The sequence below is a fragment of the Alexandromys fortis genome, unplaced genomic scaffold, assembly GCF_014885135.2.
Source record: "Alexandromys fortis isolate MF-2015 unplaced genomic scaffold, M_Fortis_MF-2015_v1.1 scaffold_141, whole genome shotgun sequence".
Classification (NCBI taxonomy): domain Eukaryota; kingdom Metazoa; phylum Chordata; class Mammalia; order Rodentia; family Cricetidae; genus Alexandromys; species Alexandromys fortis.
This window is the reverse complement of record NW_026068060.1, coordinates 3,764,903-3,787,414: the sequence shown is the minus strand read 5'-3', so window position 1 is coordinate 3,787,414 and position 22,512 is coordinate 3,764,903. Positions and strand designations below refer to the sequence as shown.

The 22,512-nt window shown below is 35.7% G+C and overlaps 2 protein-coding genes across 2 annotated transcripts in view; both read right to left on the bottom strand.

Annotated features, from left to right (window-relative positions):
• Window positions 1–22,512, bottom strand: part of Ascc3 (activating signal cointegrator 1 complex subunit 3) — a 289,294-nt gene that overhangs the window by 128,140 nt on the left and 138,642 nt on the right. Inside the window, exons 15-18 of the mRNA XM_050120173.1 lie at window positions 12,637–12,828; window positions 12,110–12,334; window positions 4,917–5,036; window positions 1,134–1,298 (exon numbers count right to left, since the gene is read on the bottom strand). Coding sequence (XP_049976130.1) covers window positions 1,134–1,298; window positions 4,917–5,036; window positions 12,110–12,334; window positions 12,637–12,828 — 702 coding nt within the window. The remainder of the gene's footprint in view (window positions 1–1,133; window positions 1,299–4,916; window positions 5,037–12,109; window positions 12,335–12,636; window positions 12,829–22,512) is intronic.
• Window positions 5,979–6,559, bottom strand: LOC126487417 (small nuclear ribonucleoprotein G-like). The gene has a single exon (XM_050120169.1). The coding sequence runs from the start codon at window positions 6,375–6,377 to the stop codon at window positions 6,147–6,149; it is 231 nt and encodes a 76-aa protein (XP_049976126.1). The 5' UTR covers window positions 6,378–6,559; the 3' UTR covers window positions 5,979–6,146.

The following is a 22,512-nucleotide window of genomic DNA, read 5'->3' as shown; positions in this document are numbered from 1 at the left end:
CAAAAAAACAAATAAAAGATAATATATATCAAAGGTTTTAAAGAATCTGACTATTAATACAAGCATAAGGGTTATTTCAGAAAATATAGGGACAATCTATTAAGCATATGAAATCTATTTTCTAAGACTTGTACTATCTATATGCAAAACATAAACAGATATAAAAACTAAATTTCAGATAAATTGATAATTCTACATTTGAAGAAATCGAATTGGGATGATTTCTTTTTAAACTAAAAGTGTCTATAAAAGTATAAAACTAAAAGTGAATATAAAATTCAAGCCATGATTATTAAATAAAACACATATACAGGAGAGTACAGATAAACTCAAAGCCATGAATGTTAAAGCAGCCCCTCATCTGACACAGAAGCAACTCAAAGGCAATGAGTAAGTGAGGCATTTTGATATGGGCCTGGTAACCAGCACTTGGGAGGTGGAGGTCAAACTGAACTTAGAATGGCCACCAAAATGCAATTATCACATCTATAACCATTCCTTAAATACAAGCAATTGGAAAAATAAAGAAAAAAGGTAGGAAAAGGCAAGAATTTGCAGTTATATATTTAAAATATTAACCTTCAAAAATCCCCAAGCTGGGCCAGGCAGTGGTGGCGCACGCCTTTAATCCCAGCAGAAGCAGGAGGATCTCTGGGAGTTCGAGGCCAACCTGGTCTACAAGAACTAGTTCTGGGACAGGCACCAAAGCTACAGAGAAACCCTGTCTCAAAAAACCAAAAAAGAAAAAAAAAATTCCCCAAGCTGTCCTAAGTCAGCTTGGCCTAGTGAACTCTAACCACTGGTTCTTAAAATGCAAATAATCTTTTTACTTTTTATTTAAAAAAATCATCAAATTATCATTTCCCACTTAATTTATTCTGGCATTCATTCTTTAGGACTCAGCAATGTGCTCTACATGCTTTAGAAGTTCACTGATTGCTTGGCAAAGGGCCAAGACTATTTAAAATCTTATTTGTATTTTGTCAATACTAAGGGTATTATTGAATTCCTATAATATATTTTGTTGTCTTAGCTGCTTTTGTTATTCTGAATTATCAGCATATTCCAAAGACTAGGAATTATCTGAATATAAAGTGAAGATACTGTTGTATTTGTTCCATTCGGTGTAATACCTCGATGGTGTTGTATTTAATATAGTAGTGGCTGGCAGTTCTACCCAAATCAGTGGAGGAAAAATAACCAGTTCGCTCTTCGAAACGGATCATCTTAGCTTTATCCAGCTTTTGTCCAACTTCAATGACTAGCTGTTCTCGATGTTTTCTTAATGTCGGGTCAATCTATTGGAAAGAAACAGAGCCAATAAACATAAATGTATTAAACTATTTAGATAGTCAGCACATAGGCCTACTTATGTAAATTAACATTTTTTTTCTTGAGGGCTTAGAGTCCAATTAAGTTTATTTAAAAAAACACATAACTGTACATATTAAAAGTATGCCATATCATTTTTATTAATGCACATATTTGGCAATGATTAAACATACCTATCTCTTTAAACATTTATCATTTCTTTATTACAAAACTTTCTTCTAGCTTTGTGAAATACAAAGCATGTTGTCATCTGTCCCCAGCTACAGTATAATAACATGGGCGAATTACCTGCTCTTAAGTAACTACAACTCAGTACACACTGACAAAACTTCCCACATCCCTGCTCTAACAAGAGCCTCTAGTAATCATCATGGTATTCTCAATTTCTGTGTTCGCAAAATTTTTAGTTTTCACACATGTGGAACTTGTTTTTCTATGTCTGGATCATGTAATTTGGCCCATGATTTCCCTTTCCATTTATGTTGTCACAAATGACAAGATTACATTCTGTTTTTAACTGTTAAAAACTATTCACTATACGCACGGAACACATTTTCCTTGGCCATCCATCAACTGATGGACACATGGATGGGACCATTTCTTGGGCATTGTGAAATTTGCTGCCATGAACACAGGAGTGTGGATGTCTTTTTGACATATTGATTTTATTTCTTATATATGTGTGTATGTATGTATATCTTAACATTTAAGGAGGAATTAGAAAAATTTTATGTATTAAAAAAGCTTAAAAAATCACTGATGTTATCAATCTGCACATTCTGTTTAAATATTCTAGAATCCAAGATGGCTATATCTGTAATATTCAGAACAATAAATACTTAAGATTAGATATAAAAATCATTTCTTTCTTACTTTTAGACAAAAGGGGATTAAAGGGGTTGGGGAGATGACTCAGCAGTTAATAGCACTGGTTGCTCTTCCAGAGATCCTGAGTTCAATTCCCAGCAACCATATGGTGGCTCATAGCCACCCATAATGAGATCTGGTACTCTCTTCTGGCCTGCAGGTGTACATTCAGGCAGAATATGGTACACATAATAAATACATAAATCTTAAAAAAAGGGATTTAAAATTCAAGTCTTATTACTATTTCATGAATATTAGTATTAGTATTACATGGAGATATGGTGGTGAGAGTGCTTTTCCCAGTCAAGATCCACAAAATAAATGCACTTTTAATGGAACAGAGAAGCATAAAAAGCATCTTCTAAATCTAAAGAGTTAATATTGTTTTCATTCATTTTAACTTAGGTCCTCATTAGAGATAAAAGAAAATTTAAAAGTCAGAAAAACGAGGCTACAGGTAGGAGCTATGGCAGCAGATGTTTTCATTGTTGACTGTGATAGGCCATACGGGGTTCATCTAAAATAAACAGTTATTAATAATAAGTTACAAATCCATTAAATACAAACTACTTGATTTATATTAGTAGGAAATTTATTCTTAAAAATTTTTGTTGAGTAATAAGAGTAAGACACATAATTAAGCAAAATTATACAAAGTTAAGGACATTGATAAGGTGGTTTGGGTATTTGTCACCAGGCCTCAGGACTCAACTTGATGCCTGAGATCAACATGGAGGAAGGAGAGAACCAACTCTTTCAAATTATCCTCTAGCATGTGCCTCTCCCTCAAATAAAGAAACAAATACATAATTAAATAAACAGATTGTTAATACTCGAAACTACACCAAAAGTATTCTTTATGCCAGAGAACTACACAACATGATGCATAATATCAATTATATTTTAAAATAAAAATGTTATAGTCTTCTTATTATAAGATTTAATGTTCTTAGCACCTAAAATATATGCTATACTAGTTATTTTTTCTGATGCAGTGATAAAATACCACACCAAAAGCACCTTAGAGGAGAAAAGGGTTTATCTTAGCTTACTGTTCCAGATGGACAGAGTCCATCATGGTAGGAAAGGCATAGAAACAGGGAAGCATGACAAGAACAAGGAGCCAGCTAATCACATAGGAAACAAAAAGAATAAATAGGAAATGACACCATAACATTAACCCTTCAGGCACACCCTCAGTGACATCATGCCTCCATCAAAGCTCCACCTCCAAAAGGTTCTAAAGCAGTGGTGGTTCTCAATCTTCCTAACGCTCTGATTCTTTAATACAGTACCTCATGTTATGGTGATTCCCCAACCATAAAATCATTTTTGCTGCTACTTTGTAAGTGTAATTTTGCTTCTGCTATGAATTGTAATGTAAATATCTGATCTGCAGAATATCTCCTATACAAGCCCTGAGAAAAGGCAGGTCTACCACCACAGGGTCATGACCCACAGGTTGAGAACCTCTGTTACATAGCCTTTCTAAACAGAGGGCTTTCTAAACTTAGGGCTGAGTGTTCAAATACAGGAAGAAGCCTATGAGGAACACTTCTCATTCAAACTATCATGTGTACACCATGTTTAGTCTTACCCTTTAGAAAATTTTCATAATGCCCTCAATTATTCCTACCATACTTATACGTGTACTGTGAACAGTCAGGGTTATATTAGTTATAACCATCTATAAAGTTAGAGGTTATAATGCACCTATATTTAGCCACAAATAAACTTCATCACAAAATGCAATGAATGAAAGAAAGGTATTGGAATACTTTCTAGGGAAAAACCCAAATAGGGAAACTCAAGTGATTTCAGAGTGGCAGCCTCAACACTAATTGTTGCCCCCATCTTAAATTCTATGAAATCTACTGCACAGGAAAAGGAAAAACAAAAGAAAAGCCCCAAGATTAGCTTTGGTAGCAAGATCAGATATGTGTTATCAGTAAATGGAAAAAACATTTTGAATTAAATTCAACTTTTTTGATAATTCTGACTTGACATAAATGTTCACATGATGATTGTAATAATGTTCTCATCAGACCACAACAGGGTTTTGTCTGTAATTAGGAAGTACTTACAGCATATAAGCAGAGTTCTAAAGAAAAACCAAGATTATATGGAATCTGTAAGCCATATGGACCACACAACTATAAAGCTCATAGGAAAGGCTGTTACCACGTGCATCCAATTCTCTGTCTGCCTATGCATTGATTCATGAAAGTAATCCTGGCTTCCAAAAAGTTACAATGACTCACCACTGCTACCACTTAAAAATTACAGAATAGGGATAAAGTAACTTGATAAGAGGAACAGATTATATACAACATATGCCATTATTAAAACATAGCCATAAATTTCTTCCTGCCCAGTTTACTCCCAAGCTAAATATATCAGTTAAAAAACAAACATTGGAAAATATCAATAGCAAATGGTAATGTATCTGAAAATGGTTTGATCATAACATAAATAGAAACTTAATAATATTAGCGGTAAAAGAAATTTAAAGAAAGTGATGTAATCATCAGGGTCCCTCAGTGTTTCCTGAAAATAAATAAATAGATAAAAGAAGCTCAGAAATCTTCTTCCAGTTCTGTAACTGGTTTTCAAATGAGGCAGAGTAACCAATGCTCATTTTCACATTAGGAAAGGTCCACACAAGCCAACAGAAGGCTTAAGCTTCTCTTTTTTTCCCAGCAAATGAAGCTCTCTACCTGGTATGCTTTATGACTGATGCCATAAGCTAATGGATTTGCTCTCATCCGCACATAAAGGTAAGTGTAACTTATCCACTTCACTGCTTCTTCCACATTGGTAACTGTTCCCAGAGCAATCTGCAAATAAAAAAATAAAGCAGAAATTAAAGTGACACATTAAAGACAACCATAAATATTATAGCAAAGACTTTTGCCAGAAATCAAGTTTTGAAAACAGGCCACTTTACTGTATTTTTTTTTTAAAAGGCAAACACAATTGGTAAGCATGATTTTCCAATTTATTAAACATCACTGCTGCTTCATTTAATTGAGAACAAACAGTATATTAGAAATGAGGTCTAAAAGCTGAATTTCCTCCATTTTATGGCTTTTAATTATTTTTCCAAGTGTAGATTTCAAATTATACACTATTAAAGACTTTTCTGTAATTTATTTTTCTCTTTATTTAGTTCATGACTCAACTTATTGTAGTTTCACTTATTTTTCTCTGAAAAGTTTAAAGCAAGAAAACTAGAATGAATAATGATAACAAAATACTGTTTTCATGTACTTTCCTGATTTTGTGCAGTTATTATCAAAAACACAGAAGGGAAGTTAGCTTTATCTCTAAATATGTCCTCAGCATTGGCATAGACACACAAATGGAACAAAATAGGAACCTGTAACCATGTCTACAAAAAGAAAAAAAATTCTAAATATTAATACTTAAAAAAATTCCATAAATTGCAACTACAACTGCCGTGCATGCTCGAGTGAAAGCATGAGGAGATTCCTCTGCTAGTAAGACAGTGACAACACCACCAACGGAAAGACCATCCAACAGTCAGCCACGCTTTCATCATGAGAGAAGAACTACAATGAAAAGGAATGCTCCAGAGTACATTCACAGAGTCATGTGCAATGGGCATTTTAATGTATTTTAGCCACCTATTAATTTAATGAAACCTGTACCATGCTTTCCTGAACACTGGCTCCTAAATCATGACATAGAGACTTATTAATTATGAATGTTTGGCCTTAGTTTAGGCTTGTTTTTAGCTATCTTTTTCCCCCCTTAACTTAAATTTCAACCCATTTTTATTCATTAATTTATTTTTCTGAGTATCACAAAAGTTTATTTAGCAAAAAGTATTTTTTTTTTAAATGAAAATGTACATGACCCAATTCTACACCCAAGTCAAACAGTCCTTCGAGGAAGAATGTGAACTCCTGCTGAACAGCCATTGTTTAGACTCTTTCCAAGGCTTCTAACATGAGGATGCTCTTTCCTCGTATGAACACCATGCTGATGTCATTCTGTTGCCCACTAGTTGCCATCTCCACACACTCATCAATCACACGATTCATAAAGGGATCAAAGCCCCAAACTATTCCTTGTACATGTCTGCCACCATTTAACTTCAATGATAACTTCTTGTCCATAAATTTCTTCAGTTCAAGAGGGTGGGCTTTGCTCATGGCAACTCTTCAGTGGGCTCTGCATGGTAAGGAGCGGGTGGCCTTACAAACACATGTGCAACAGACCGGCAGCTGAACTTAACCCATTTTTATTATATTAATCTATGTGCTGTCCTGAGACTCGTCTACTTCCTCTATGTCTCGTCCACCCTGCTTTCCTGCGTCTTCCGTATCTGGCTGGCTGGCTCACCTTTTTCTCTGCCCAGGAGGCCCACCTATCCCTCTTATGCCTAGTTATTAACCAATCAGTTTTTATTATTATCAGGTGCCTTAGGGAGACAAGGTGAAACACGCTTACATATTTAAACAAAAGCAACACATCATTACATAGTTAAACAATTATTCTATTCCACAACAGAAAGAACTGAAGACTTAAAATCACAACTGACATGAAATCTGTATAAAGGAAATAGTTATTAGACAATGACGTTAACAATTTTAATGAGGCACTTTTGTGAAGAAGTATTTGATTTTTCAACAGACCAACAGGAAGCAATAGTGCTTTCTGGGAGAGTGTTCCAAGTGTGAAAATTGCCCCCTGTAGTTTTTCTACAAATCCTTAGCTAAAGATTTGTAAATACATTAAAAGAGATGTGTTCTTTATACAATATTACATTTTAAGAGGAAGAAAAACAAGGGAAAGTGACTATGGTTCTAGTATTAAAGAAACTAAAACTCCAATTTGTTTTATTTTTATATAACTTAAGGAGACAAAATATGGAAATGTATTTTAGCATTTATATTTAAAGAACCGGCTGGGCGATGGTGGCTCATGCCTTTAATCCCAGCACTCGGGAGGCAGAGGCAGGCGGATCTCTGTGAGTTTGAGGCCAGCCTGGTCTACAGAGCTAGTTCCAGGACAGGCTCCAAAGCCACAGAGAAACCCTGTCTCGAAAAACCAAAAAAAAAAAAAAAAAAACTGCTTTATTCTTGCAGTTTTAATTTTATATAACTAATTCTATTAGATATATTATGTGGATGAACTGGTAATATAGCCCAGTGGTACAGAGTATGCTCAGCACACACAAGGCCATGGACTGAAGCCATAATACTGCCCCACCCATGCCATGCAAAAGAACTAAATGTGAGCCAATCAGGAGCTGCATAATAATTACTGAAGAATTATAGGTAGGACAATTAAATGCTTCTATTCAGGATAGATAAACAAAACTTGTTTAAATTAAATCTATTTGCATATCCAATTTTCTACCACTGTTATTTATATTCTTATATGTTTCTATGTTATAATCTATATCTAATTCATAACTATTTTAATTATTAAATATCATAAAGCATACATTAAATGGTGTTCACAAAAGTAAAGAATTAAGCACACTCATTGGGGTAGTTGTACATGCCTATAATCACAGGTGTCAGAAGGCTAAATTAGGTGGATGACTGTAAGTCAGGCCAACCTGGGCTAAAAAGCTACTATACAACAAGATGTTCCTCAAAAAACAAATAAATGAAAAAAGCCCGTGCACAGTTTATTATATGTCCTATGCACACTGTGCACATGTGGGCATAAGAACAAATCAGTTAAGGCATGATATGCTAGCCCTAACCTCTCTCCCTTGACAGTTCTATCATTCACAGGGTGAGAGCAAATGATTACTTCAGTATAGTGCATGAAACTCGCCATTATTCTCCGATTTTACCAACCAGCTGCAGTGCTGACTTAAACTTAGGTTTACAACTCTTATTGACACACTTTCTTTTTCTTTCACTAAGCTGCATTGTCTTCAAAATGGCTTTTAAAGCTTTTAAGCCTTCAGTTCTTGGCACTGTATGTTACCCTTTTTGTTTTGAAACATTCCTTTGAAAAGTTAGTAAAATTGGTAAAAATGTATATAAATGATATGACTAAAAATCAGGCACCAGACACCCCCTCTCCTATTTAAAACTACATGGTGCCAGATGTTTTGGTATACGCAGTATTCTAGGTATTGTCCAGCCTGTTCCCTTCCTATATACAATGCCCAATAAATTACTCTTTATATTCTAGTTTAAGATTTTTGGTGTGTGTGTGTGTGTGTGTGTGTGTGTCTGTGTAATGTCATATGAAGTGTGACCTATTTTCCTTACGATCATATACTATATTAAAATAAAAGAAATGAAGATTTTGCAAAACACAAAATAAGCTTCATCAGTAGATTAATGTGAGTAGCCTGCTATGGCTGCCTCTAATATGATGCAAAGATAGGAGGGACCAGGCATCACTCATCTGCTTAAGGAAAGCAGATCTAATCATTCACATAAAGGAAAGACATTAAACAGAAAAATACATGTTTATTCCACGATACACTGTATTTTGAAGCTAGTCTTTTATCGCCACCTCATGACAGAAAAGAAAAATTTCTTGTAACTATAAGCTGCCACCTGGTGACAGCTCTTTCACAGTGTATCTTTGGAATTTTTCATTCATCTTAGAAGTTAGCAGTAAACCTGTACACTCTGCACGAGTATATGTACACACAAACATGGTCCTTGGCCATCTGAAGATCCCTCTTCATGAGGCTGGAGCATATAACCACTGGGATGAATACCATAAGCCCAACACCCATTCCTTACAGTTGACTTAACATCCACCAATGGTTTTCAAATACTGGATATATGAATGATGAAAATGTTACTAGTGTATAATGCAATAATACTATAAAGTTCATTAAATAAAATGTAATTTAGACATAAGACTTAAATAACACTTCATACCTAATCTATTAATTAAAGTTTAATATATAAAAATATTTTCATTATTTGTAAAATATGCATGTTTTTAAAACTGGTCAAAATTACATAAAATCTAAATAAACAAATTTATCCTATCATTCACTTCTTTTAAGACTAGAATATTTTAAGGTTGAGTATCAAAGAACCTATCAAAAAACTCAGAAGATCAATTGTGCTGTGTGCTACAGCAAAGTAGAACAGGCATTTAATAGATTTTTCACAAATCAATAAGAGTACTATTTTATAAATAAAAAGTGAAAACAAGAAACTGAAAAAAAAAAAAAAANTTTTAAAAAAAAAAAAAAAGGAAAATGAAGGTAAAAACTCTCTCATTTGTGTCCAGGTAAAATTCTGATCCCCAATGAGACTACCCAGGTTGATAAAAACAACAAATGTGATGATTTTGTCAGAGGTGAACATCTGAGAAAAATAAGCATATTTTGTCTATCAATAAGAGTACTATTTTATAAATAAAAAGTGAAAACAAGAAACTGAAAAAAAAAAAAAAAGGACATTGAAGGCAATGAGGGCAGAAGAAAATCTTTCCGGGACAAAGGATTTGTGCTAAAGGCAGACTGGAGAGGGAAGGTTATACTGGGAGGCCTTTATGCAAGGTCTCCGCGCAATATTCTGCATGGATGGAATTCTTCTGAAGAGCAGTGCTAGAATACAGGAAAATTACCCTAGCTTTAAAGACTGACTTGCTAGAACAGAGTAGAAGCATAGTGATGTCTTCTGAAAACATATTAATAAGCTTCAAACACTTGTTTTTCTCTCATTGCAAACTCAGGTGGCTTGATACAGAGAATACACTTATGACCTTTCAGCTTTAGGATTATGAAGTCACCTCATTAGGTGTCAGTGAGCAAATATGTGCAGAAAACATTTGCTTTAAAATTATAGTTAATATATTTGTTTAAATAGTTAAAAATTATATTTATCAAGTCAAAGGCATGAGTAGAAACAATATTATTTTTCTCATTTAACTTGTTTTTTCTTTGCATTAACAATTGCCAATTCTAAATCTTAACAAAGATGTGAACACAAATCCAAGACGTTAATAATACAGCAGATTCATGCTATAAGTTGATTCATATTTGATTTCCAATTTTACCAAATTTAATTTTATATTCAAATTGCATTATTATCAGAATATTTGACAAGAATGTATTTCAGTAGACCAAGAATTATAAATCATTATAAATGTTAAAAATTTCAAAGTATGAATGTCCTTTATATAAATAAATGGAATTATAGTTATGTGACATTTCTGAAAATGGCATATCTATTAAGTAGTTAATGATGAACATATGGAGCCTTATTTACTTTGATTCTCAGGGTATAGCTAGTTTCACTGACACTATTCTATTGTTCTAAATGGTAAGAACAGTGTTTGGCTCAGTTTGTATCCTCTGTATACTTACAACAGCATGTGGGTTTTTTACTTAAATAGTTGTCAAAGACAAGGTGATTAAATTTAGTCTCCATGAACTTTAAGATTAAAGTAATATATCTGTCTTCATTAGGGTTGCTACTGTTGTGATAAAATATCACCAGCTAATATCAATGAAGGGAGGAAAGGGTTTATTTTATATTAAGCTTGTAGTCTATCATCCAGAGATTAGTGTGTATCTGCATGCAAACTTCATATGGAGGTCAGAAGACAATGTCCAGTGGTTGGTTATTTCCTTCTACCATGTGGGTTCAGAGGAACAAACTCAGGTCCTAGGCTTTGAGGCAAGTGCCTTCACTCATGGGCAATCTCCCTGCCCCTCATACCTTTTTTCTAATCTCCAATCACACCTCTCCAAACTTACCTATCTTTCTGACCTCCCATAGAGCTTTCACAGACAAAAATCATTTTTGTGGCAGCCTGGCACCTAATGTATTGTCCCCTTCTGTATGTATCCTTCTGCAACACTTGCCCCTCTTTGGATGTCACTGCACTGTGGAGTTTTGACCTGTCTTTGGCCATTATTCTTAACAGAGAGAGCCGAGTGAGTTTGCTTTTCCTCCTTTAGAGAGGAAACACAAAGAACAGGAGCAGGATGTAACAGACTTCTATAAGCTAGTCATAAGTATGTGGTATAAGACTAGTATACATTTTGACTACGAATATTTCCTTCATTTAGTTCATGCTTACATATCAGCTACCGAAATCATTAGGACTACTTCAGGCTAAAAAAGGAAACTAGCACAGGAAACTGCTGAATATTGCAACAATACTTAAAAATGCCAGGAAACAGTGAAAACACAGTTAACGTTTGACATATATATTCTAAATTGTTAAAAATGGCTATATTCTTTGCCAGCTAAGATGTTAGATATCCAGGCTGCTGAGATCAAATAGGTTTGAGCACAGAAGTTGCACAAACACAAATGCAAAGCTACTCAAGCTAAAATTAATTTTATGTATTTCATATAAAATGTTAATAATGAAGCTATCAAATGATCTAACAACATAAGGTAACTTTACAAATCTAAATTTTATTAGAAAAGCAAAATACAATATACATTTTTATTATTGCTGTTTGTTTCGCTAATCTATATAGATTAGTTTGGAAATTCTGACTTAGAAAAAAATCTCATATTAGCAACAAGTACTTGTCAGTCATGTCTACATTTTATCCTTCCATGAATTAATCAGCATTCTGCATTTAGCCTATTATTTTCTCTTTTTATAAAGATGTAATTTTTATGTGTTTGTGTGTATATATGTGTATGTGCACTGTGTGTGGCTTTGTACATGTACAAACAGATGCTAATAAAGGCCAGAAAAGTCTATCAGATTCCTTGAGGCTGGCCTTTCAACGTAAGTAGTTAGGAGTTGCCTGATATGGGTTCTGGGTACGAAACCCAGGTCTTTTGTAAGACCAGTAAACACCCTTAACAACAAAGCCATCTCTCCAGCCTCTATTTTGTCTCTTGACACACACTATATTCCTGACATTACAGATAAACAACCAATTCAATTTTCCCCAACCTTCTGAGCTCTTACTTACCTCAGCATTTAGGTTATCTGCAAGGCTTTCCAGAAACTGACTCTCAATTGGGTTTTGTTGAGTGAGTAAACTGAGGTAATGGCTGAGTTTATCATGTGTCGTTATAATGATTCCTTCCCCAAATTTGTCAAATTGTGGTCGTCCAGCTCGGCCAAATATCTGCATGACATCTAAAATTCCAAGGTCAACAAAGGAGCCTCTTTTGGCAGCATATATTTGTGTTCCCTAGATGAGGAAAAGTTAATAAAATTTACATAAGCACACACATATAATCCTGAAGAGCTGGAACCTGAAATTGGGCAAATACGGAAAGATCTCAAAAGTGTACTTTAAATAATCCCTTCATCAGCTGGGATAGAGTTAAAATCTGTAATTGAAGCTAGACTTCTACTGGAGAAAATAATTCTGTCTAAATGCTATTCACAGTCAATGAAACAGACAAATCACAACATTTTTATAAATAAATCAATTCAGAGGCTGCTTTAACAGGCACACAAATCCATGTGCAAAGGGAGGTAAGCTCCTACCTTAATAATAACAGCATGTGCAGGAAGATTGACACCCCAGGCTAATGTGGCTGTACAGATTAGGACTTTGATATGCCCATTTGAAAACAAGTTTTCAACCAAATTCCTGTCTTGCCGAAGCATTCCTGCATGGTGAATGCTAAAGCCATCCAAGAATAATTCTCGCACTTGCTTATTTCTTGACTTTTGCACCTAGACATTAAAAAACATAAAAGGATAATTTCTTGGGCATGTTGAATGAGTATATCAAAGAAAACAAACATTCTTAACTTGGTAATGGTGCCTTACATAAAAATCATTTTGTTATATATCTTACAAGTTTACAAAACATGACATATTATCTTAAAGGAATGGCACAAACATCCAACCTGGCTGTACCTTCTTGTAATAAATTAATGTCTTATACAGTTTCTTGTACACTTCCAAAATACTTGACTAAAATTAAACACATCAGGTGTGGAAATTCCTTCTGTACATGTGTTACTTTTATTGGTTAACAAATAAAGACACTGCATTGGCCTGTGACAGGGCAGAGTAGGGCTAGGTGGGGAAACGAGCTGAATGCTAGGAGAAAGATGCTATGTAGCTGCCAGCTGGAACCTTGCTGGTAGGCCATGAGCCTTGTGGCAAAATGTAAAATAATGGAAACGGGTTAATTCTAGATGCAAGAACTAGCTAGTAATATGATTAAGCTATTGGTCAAACAGTAATTTAAATAATATAGCTTCTGATTGATTATTTCATGGTCTGGGCAGCTGGGAACAAATAAGCAGCCTTCTACTACACACATCTGTACCTCAGCTCTTTAAGAATAAATCAGAAGTGGTCAAAATCCAAAGCTCTGCAGCATTTCATCTTAAGTGCTACCTTCACTTGCGGACACGAGCCACACAAGTCAGCATTTTCTGAGTGTCTTCTGAAGGATGTATCCTACATTTATACTTTCCATTCTAGACACACAATCTAGAGGACTTTACTGAGATGCCTACTGATTCCCTTAGTCTTCTACAAGCAATGAGTGCAGAAACCCAACAGTGGTCACCTACAGCTGTGTTCATGCTGAGCTTTGGTGGAAGGTTTTGACCACATCTCTCCACAACCTTACAACTACTTTGAACAGACTAAATTCCCTGATGGTATCTGTTATTTGGGCAGGTTTGAACTTCTGGGATCATAAGTTTTACAACAAAAAACTTTATAACTCGCTGAAGTGACTCACTAAGGAAATATTTCTACACAATCGAAGATGTTGGTGTAATTCTTTTAAAAGTTGTTCAATAATAAAGGCTTCTTTAGGGGTATTATATCATGTATTTATTTATCAGTGCTATGGAAAAAAATCTCATTATCAAAAATAGCATCTTTTTGACTATTTGTTCCCCACATATAGATATGGCAGGGATGGGAGCTCAGGGGTTGGGGTTCTGATCTATAACTTGTCAAACTGTCTGCATCTTGGGTCACCTAATCTTATTAATTTCTAAGCAATCAACTAAAGAAAATAACATTTTATAAATTCAACTTCAAGCAGGTTGAGTATAATAAATTAGTAAATTCCACCATCTAGTGGCCAACAAACTAAATGACAACCTGTACATTTTTTTTTTTTTTTTTAGGAGTCCTAATCAAAACCAGGCTATAATCCACAGTCCTAAAAGGAGGACGCTAAGAGGGACAAGCATGGATCCCCCTAGGAAGGGGAAATAGATAAGATCTCATTGGTAAACTGGTGGCTGCGGGGGGTTGAGTGGGACAGAGAGGAAGAGCAACAAAATAGACGATCTGATAGAGGGCGTCATTATGGGCTTAGGGAGAAACCTGATGCTAGGAAAATTCCCAGAGTCCACAAGAATTACCCCATCTAAGACTCCTAGCAATAGTGAAGAGGGTGCCTGAACTGGTGTTCCCCTATAATCAGATTAGTGACTACCCTAATTGTCTTCATGAAACCTATATCTAGTAACTGATGGAAGGAGATGCAAAACTCCACAGCTAAGCACTGGGCTCCTAGAGTCAAAGAGAGGGAAGAGGGATTATATGTGCAGGGGTGGGGAGAATATCATGATGGGGAAACCCACTGAGACAGCTGACCTGATCTAGTGGGAGCTCATGGCCTCTAGTCTGGCAGCTGGAGAGCACGCACAAGACCAAACCAGGTCCGCTGAATGTGGGTGACAGTTCTGTGGCTAGGTCTCTTGGTGGAACCCTTGGCAGCAGGACCAGGATTTATCCCTGGTGAATGAACTAGCTTTTTGGAGTCCATTTTCTGTGGTGAGATACCTTGCTTGGCCTTTATGCAGTGAGGAGAGGCTTGATCCTGCCTCAACATGATATGCCAGATTTAGTAGACTCCCCATGAGAGGCCTTATACTCTCTGAGGAGTGGATGAGGTAGGAGGAAAGGTGGCGGGAGGACTAAGAGAGGGAGGGGGAACTGTGGTTGGTATGCAAAATGAATAAGAGAGAGAGAGAAAAAAAGTTTGAATCAACATAAACAGACATCTAACAACAGACTATCCTTTTCATGCTTCAATGAGGATGCACTCTTATTTATCCTTGTGAAGTACAGTTAGCCTGTAAAAAACATAGAATACTTTATGATTAACTACATATTTACGCTTTGAATTTGCAATGTCTGCCTAAGGCCATGTTCAGAGTGTTTGGACAACATCTGTTGACACTATTGAAGGGTATAGAGACTTTAGGAGGTAGAGCCTTCAGCCTGTTTGGAGCCAGTCATTGGACCATTTAAGATCAATGACTTGACCCCCTGGTTCAGGCCACTGCCATGAGAAGAATTTCAACTATAGATTCTTGTTGGTTTGAACTCTCTTTATGTCTTCTCCACTATGATGCACTGCAAGTCCTTGAAACTGAGCTGAAGTGTATCTTTCCTTCTACAAGTTATGTCTAACAGGTATCTGGTCACACAGATGCCAAGTAATGAATGTGTTATACTTCAATCACACTGCCTTCTTTTTAGAGCTGAGATACTATTAAATTTCTCAAAGCAACTCTCATGAATAACAGACTAGAGTATTTGCTAAGAGAGAACAGAGTTCTTTCAGCAGCCAAAATAAGAGATAGGTCACTAGACCTGCTCCACTTCTCTAACATTCAAAAGCAGGCACTCAGAGCTGCACAACTGTGGTGCAGGATAGTTGCCTGCTTCTGCTGAGGCCCACATCTGGACGGCTTGCCCGGAAATAACCAGACGTGGTTGCTCTCAATATAGAATCCTGTGATGAACCACAGTTTACTTAGGACACTGATGACACAGGATGTAACTTAACACAGGAAACATGTAACTGTGGTAAGAATTCTCTTTAGGTAGCAAGCAGAACTGGAGTTGACTCAGCACATTCTTACTGTTTAGATGGCACTTCATGACATACCTGGAAAAATATTCTCAAACATTCCATTTTTGTAGACATCTGTTTTGTACCCAAATCTAAGGAGGTAACATATATTATGCATTTTGCTTTTCTTATTCTGGAACAGATTCCCAAGAATTAAAAAAAGGAACTGGATTGAAAAGTATTGTTTTTAATTTCATTTAAAGTTGTCAATTTTCTTTCTAAAATGATGCAATGAATTCATAGCTCTAACACAGTATAGGAATGTGCACTCCACCCTGTCATTCACAATGCTGAATTCACAGTTCTTGTTAAATTCTGCCAATCGTGTGAGTAAAGTGGATTGCTCATTGTCACTTTTAAGTTTTTCTGGCTTCTTTTTTTAAAAGCAATAGGTTAACTGACATATATTCCCAGTATATAGTATTGGATTTCTTAAGACCTTTCTTGCAAATACATTTTGAGCTTATTCTACACTCACATCTCCTGTTTTTCCATTTCTCCTGCAACCTTCACATCAGAGTCCTACCATTTCATCTCTACTTTCATGCCCTATCTATATACACTGTTGATTTTCTGTGTGTATATAAAATTTAAGGTACAAGATTGAGAGAAAATATACTATCTGTCCTGAACTACCTTGAGTCACCAAAAATGTCAGGATCTCCAGGTACATTCATTTTCTCACATATGATTGAACTTCATTCTTCTTTATGGTTGAAAAAGATTTCATTGTGTATATACACCAAACTTTTCTATTATTCTATTCACCTGCTCACAGACTGGTAGGGTGATTCTGGGGTGAATTTTACTTTTCAGATTTTATTTTTGAGTCAGGGTATCACTGTAGTTTGACACTCCTATAATAGACAAGCTTGCCTTAAATTCCCACAAATCTGTCTACATCTGCCTTTCAAATATTGGGATTAAAGGTGTGTGCCACCATGCCAGTCCTCTTTATCCTAAATTTTAATTTATGAATCTGAATTTTCCATTTGTTGTCTATCTTATTTCACAATACACTTGAAGTATTTATAATCCAAAGGATGCACACCTTAAGAATATTACTTTTAAAATAGGTGAAAAAAACTAGTTTTTGCACTATTGGTATTCAATTCCATGACTTTTTACATAAGTATCGGCTCTGTAACCACTGTCATTTTCAGAATACAAAAAGGATCATTCAACAGTGGTCCTCAACTTGTGGGTTGCACCCTTTGGTTGGTCAACCTACCCTATCACAGGGCTTGCATATTAGATATTTACATTATCATTCATAAAACAGTAGCAAAATTTCAGTTAGGAAGCAGCAATGAAATAATTTCATGGTTGGGGGAATCACCAAAACATGAGGCAGTTTATTAAAGAGTCACAACATTGGGAAGATTGAGAACCACAGACTCCTGATATCAGAGAGCTGTGTATATTGTATCTTTATAGATAAACTCTTAGCTTAAATATCCTGCAGCAACTTTTTTTTTTTTTTTACAGGACATCTGTTACTTCCAAGAATGTTATACAAAAATAATCAAACAGTGTATTCTGGACGGGTTTCTTTCCTCTACCTTAAATGTCTTTAAGACTCATGCAGATTGATGCATGTCAATGGTTCACCACTTATTCTAACTTTTACTGCAATAGTTTTCACTGCTGTGGATGAACATTTCAAAAGATGTTAATCTAATTTCACAATGCATGACATCTGGATTGCAAAGAGTTTAGGTGGAGCTTCCACTGACACTGATATTTGTGTCTTTGAGTCCATGTTTTTGTTTCCCTAGTATACATGTCAGTGGCTGAGCTACTGAGTCAACAGTAACTGTATTATGTTAAACTTCAGTAAGTCTGCAAACTATCCAGAGGGCACTGATATGTGCATCAGTGAAGGATTAGAATTCTCATTGCTTCTTACACACGCCTGTGATTGTATTGTCATTAAATTTTTTTAAATATTGTAAAAGGTATGTGGCAGTATATGAGCATGTTTTCTATTTGGCATTTCACTAACAGTTAATGATATTAATTAATTTTCCATATTCTTGGATGAATATATCTCATTACTTACTCATGTTATTTTAATGCAAACACAGTATTAAGGCTTAGAGTTTCTCACAGGAAGATAGTTGCAGTAATATTTTTATCTATCTGTACACAATACAGTCTAATAATTTGACCTCATGAAATTGTTTCATGACAAGAAACTTCAAATTCATTACTATTTTAAATTAAACACTTAGGAGAAAAATCATTGTGACAAAATAATGAAACACAGTAAAGACTAAGAAAAAAGAGAAGAAGTCAAGGAAGGAGAACAAATAAAAATAAAACAAGTACTAAGCATTGCAAAATCTGTAGATTAGAAAAAAGAACAAACCGAGATATAATGAATCTACGACAGAAGCATTCAGGCAAAGCTCTGTCTTTGCACTGTAGACTGATATAAGAGAAGGCACATAGACAGAGCTAACAAATGGAGTCAATAAAAATGAGTATTTCTTTACTAAACCTTAACCAAGCAAAAAATAAACTAAAAACAAACAAACAAAAAACCTAATGGCTGGAATTGGGGGGCTTTTCAGGGGCACAGTGGAAACCTAGTGCCATAAAAACTCCATGGGTTTACAAGAGTAATCCTAGCAAAGTCTCCTTGTAATGGGGGACCTGGTGCCTGAACCGGCCATCTTCTGTATTCAGGTAGAAGGATTGGGACACCAATCCAGCCAGAAAACTTTGACCTACAGCTTATCCTGCCTACAGAATGATCCTGGACTAGAGCCTAGCCGAACTCTCATCAAAGAGACCAGAAAAGATTTCATGCAGCAGTTGAAAGTCAACGCAGAGTACCACAGCCAAACAATCTGTGGAGCTCAGAGAGCCCTGCAGAGTAGGGGGAGGAAGGATTGGAGAAATCGGAAGGATCAAGGGCACCAGGAGAGCAAGACCAAAAGACTCAGTGACTGGGATGCACCGGGGCTCACAGAGATCAGGAAGCCTGTTGGGGTCTGACCTAGATCCCCTGCATATAAGTTACAGCCAAGGAGCTTGGTGTTCTTGCAGGATACCTAAAAGTGGGAGCAGGAGTGGTCAGATGATTCTAACTAAAATATCCATTTAACTTAACTGACAAAAACAACTAAAAACGGTGATTTAATAATGAAAACATCTGCATCCCTATTGATCTGTCCACTTCTACAAACAGCTATTCTTTGAGGTATATTCTATTTTACAAAAGCTGAGTTTTCCTGAAGCACTCTTTGTGGGGGATAGCAATTAAGCAGTAATATGCAGCGTTAAATGGATCTATAGTATTATCCTTTTATTTTATAAGTAGTTGTTCATGCCCATTTCTGAAAATAGTAATTTTCATGCAGTATCTAAAATATCACAGAAAGCTATTAGAAACATGAAAGGCCTACAGTAGCTCACTGAAGGTGACTGAAGAGAAACTAAGTCTCAGAAATGATGAGATATCTAAGGGTCTTGGGAGAAATGGAGTCACGGAGCTTCCTATGCTCTGTTTTTTTTTTGTTTTTTTTTTCTTTTTCCTTTTTCTTTTTCTTCTGGGCCTTATCTGTAATTCTTGGGAGAAGCCCTGGCCCAGCAGAAACCATAAGCTGTCCAGCAAAAGCTGCTCACTTTTCACTTTGAAACATTTCACACTTTACTTTCTCCACCTTCCTGTTTCAAGGTATCCTGCACCCTCTTCTATCCTTTGCAGGCATTCTGTGCATGTGGAACATAGGTACATATGCAGGAAAAAAAGTCCATATATATTTAAATTAAATTACTTTCCTGTTTGTTTTTTGAGACAGTGTCTGTATATGTAGCCGGGGTTGTCCTGGAATTCACTATGTCCTGGAATTCACTATGAGTGTCCTCAATTTCATACAGTACACCTGCCTCTGCCTCCTGAGTGCTGGGATTAAATATGTGTGCCACAATGCCTGACTTCTAAATTATTTTTTAAAAAGTGCTCTTGAAGTCCTTTCTAGGTAAGTTATGAATTGGGAGGCACCTAAGGGTAAAGGAATCATTGTGGCAAAATAGAGATGTAAAGGAAGTGGGACCAGTCAGAGGGGGAGCAAGAGAGAAGAGAAAAGATGGACGGACACATGGGTCACAGGCAAAGTATGTCCTGTGAATAATTCAGCTTTGGTGAATAAGAGTTTTGAAGATTCAGTATCAGTATATTATATGAAAAAATTAAAGTAAAATTATTTATCATATTACTTTTCCTTTAGGACGAAAAGGTAATTTGGGGTACCTGCTATTGAACAAATACATGAAGAACTAGAAGCAGAGGTATACAGGACAATGTTCCTTGCAAAGAAATAATGAACAAAAGCATTCATTTTTGCAAAAAAATTTTCAATAACAGTTGGGTTAGGGCAAAAATATTAAGCATCACAAAAATACTTAAAAGTATAATAAAAATGACTAGGGATTTGCACATCTACTCACCTGTATCTATTTACCTGCATTAAAGTTTCAGTTTCTCTGTTACTTTTTTTTTTCAGAATAGGCATCTGTGAATAACTAACTATGTGCTATACAAGTATTTAAGTGTGTATCAGAATTTCTTACAGACATGCCATTTCAATACAAACAATACAAATCTCCATCACTATGAAATGAGGAGTGGATAAATTAAAAGAATGCCTGGCACTAGGAAGTACTTCATAATTGTTGCACAGTATTATAACTATTAAATAGTAAGTGTGAATTATCTACAAGAAAAAGCAGTTGTGAGGACTGAGAGACAGGAAAAAACCAAAAGTCCACAGAGTGGCTCAAGGTTTGGTTTTTAAACACCGTGGCGCTGATTTTTATTTCCATAGAAATAAAACAAGACTTAGGAATGCCAATTCGACTTTTCAAGGATTCTCACAAATTCATCTTTGATAAATAACTCAAAAAACACAAACTACAAAATAAATACTAAATAATAGGGAATTTTATAAAGAGATAAAAATAAGTACCTTGTGTGGCTCAAAGCTGAAAAGAAGATTGATCTGATGTTCAAAAATAAATGGCATTAGGTGACTGGAGTTAGACTTTAAAACTTTATAGGTCAACAACGAAACCCACAGTGTGGCCAGAATGACAAAATATCCTTGACCAAGGCAGTACTTGTGAAATAATATGGTCACCATGACAGGACATGTAAAGCATGCTCACTAAAAGCAATGGCTTGGTTGTCAACATGACTACATCTAGAATTAATTAAAACCTAAGATGCTGGGTACACCTATGAGGGATTTTTTTTTTTTGTTTTTACTGAAATAAATCATTTGAAGTGGGAAGACCCATATCTTTGAGACTGGAAGATATACCTTTAATCTGGGTCACAGCTCCAGCTGACAGTCTACAGAAAGAACATTGAAGAAGGAAGCAGGCTCTCTTTTTGTTGCTTGCTCTCACTAGAAAGTCCATTACTTCAGTGGTATTAAAGTCTACTCCTTTGGGATTCCAGTGTATACTGAAGACTATCTGAGACATCCATGAATCACGATTAATAAAAACTAAGAGCGAGAAACTGGGGTTCAACCTGAAGATCCGAAAAACAAAGCAGCCAGCCACTGGTTCTCACCTTGACTTCAGTTCAAAATGGCAATCCTGCCTCCGGGAATTTTAGAATGAGATTATGTCTGAGTGCTGTCTCCTATTTTATAATCCTCTCTAGGGCTGAGATTAAAGGCGTGCACCACTGGGATCAAAGTCATGTACCACCCAGTTTTTATGTCAAATAGTGTGGATTAAAGGTGTGTGTCATTGTAGCTACTGGGATTAAAGGTGTATGACATTGCTGGCTGCTCTGTAAGGCTGACCAGTGTGGCTGTTTTACTTTCCAATGCCTAGGCAAGCTTTATTCATTAAAATACAAGTGAAATGCCACCACACATTCAGCCTTGTGGACTGAACGACTACTGCATTCTTGGGCTTTTCAATAGTAGACAGCCATTGTTGGATAAGCCAGATCATAGCCTGTGAGCCAGTCTAATAAACACCCTTCCTACAGAGATTCTTTCTGTTAGTTCTACAAGCCATTTTAATAAATTCCCTCTCTCTCTCTCTCTCTCTCTCTCTCTCTCTATATATATATATATATATACATATATATATACATATATACATACATAATTTTTCAATCTATCAGTTCTGTTTCTCGAGATAAGCATAACCAGAGCATGTAAAATTGCATAGCATCAGGTTTGTGAGCTTATACCCATTAAGCAAACAGTCTGTTAAATCTTATCACAAATACATTTGGAAGTAATCACTTTATACGAATAGAAAATTTATTTTTGTAGGTTTAAATTCAGATCAGGTCACAGTTCCAGCTAAGAAACAAAAGTATTTTGCTATGTCTATAATGACTGACTATCCAGTCTCCTGTGGCACAAGAGAACAGATATAAGTAATAAAGTGTTAAGACTAGTTGTGCTTTCAAGTCATTATTGATCATCTTTTGATTTCTCTGCTTTAAACTTACTATTGTCTCACCTTGCAGTATGTATGAA

Bases quoted from the DNA above. Each gene is read 5' to 3' on its own strand.
- LOC126487417 (XM_050120169.1), bottom strand. From the start codon at position 6,377: ATGAGCAAAGCCCACCCTCTTGAACTGAAGAAATTTATGGACAAGAAG.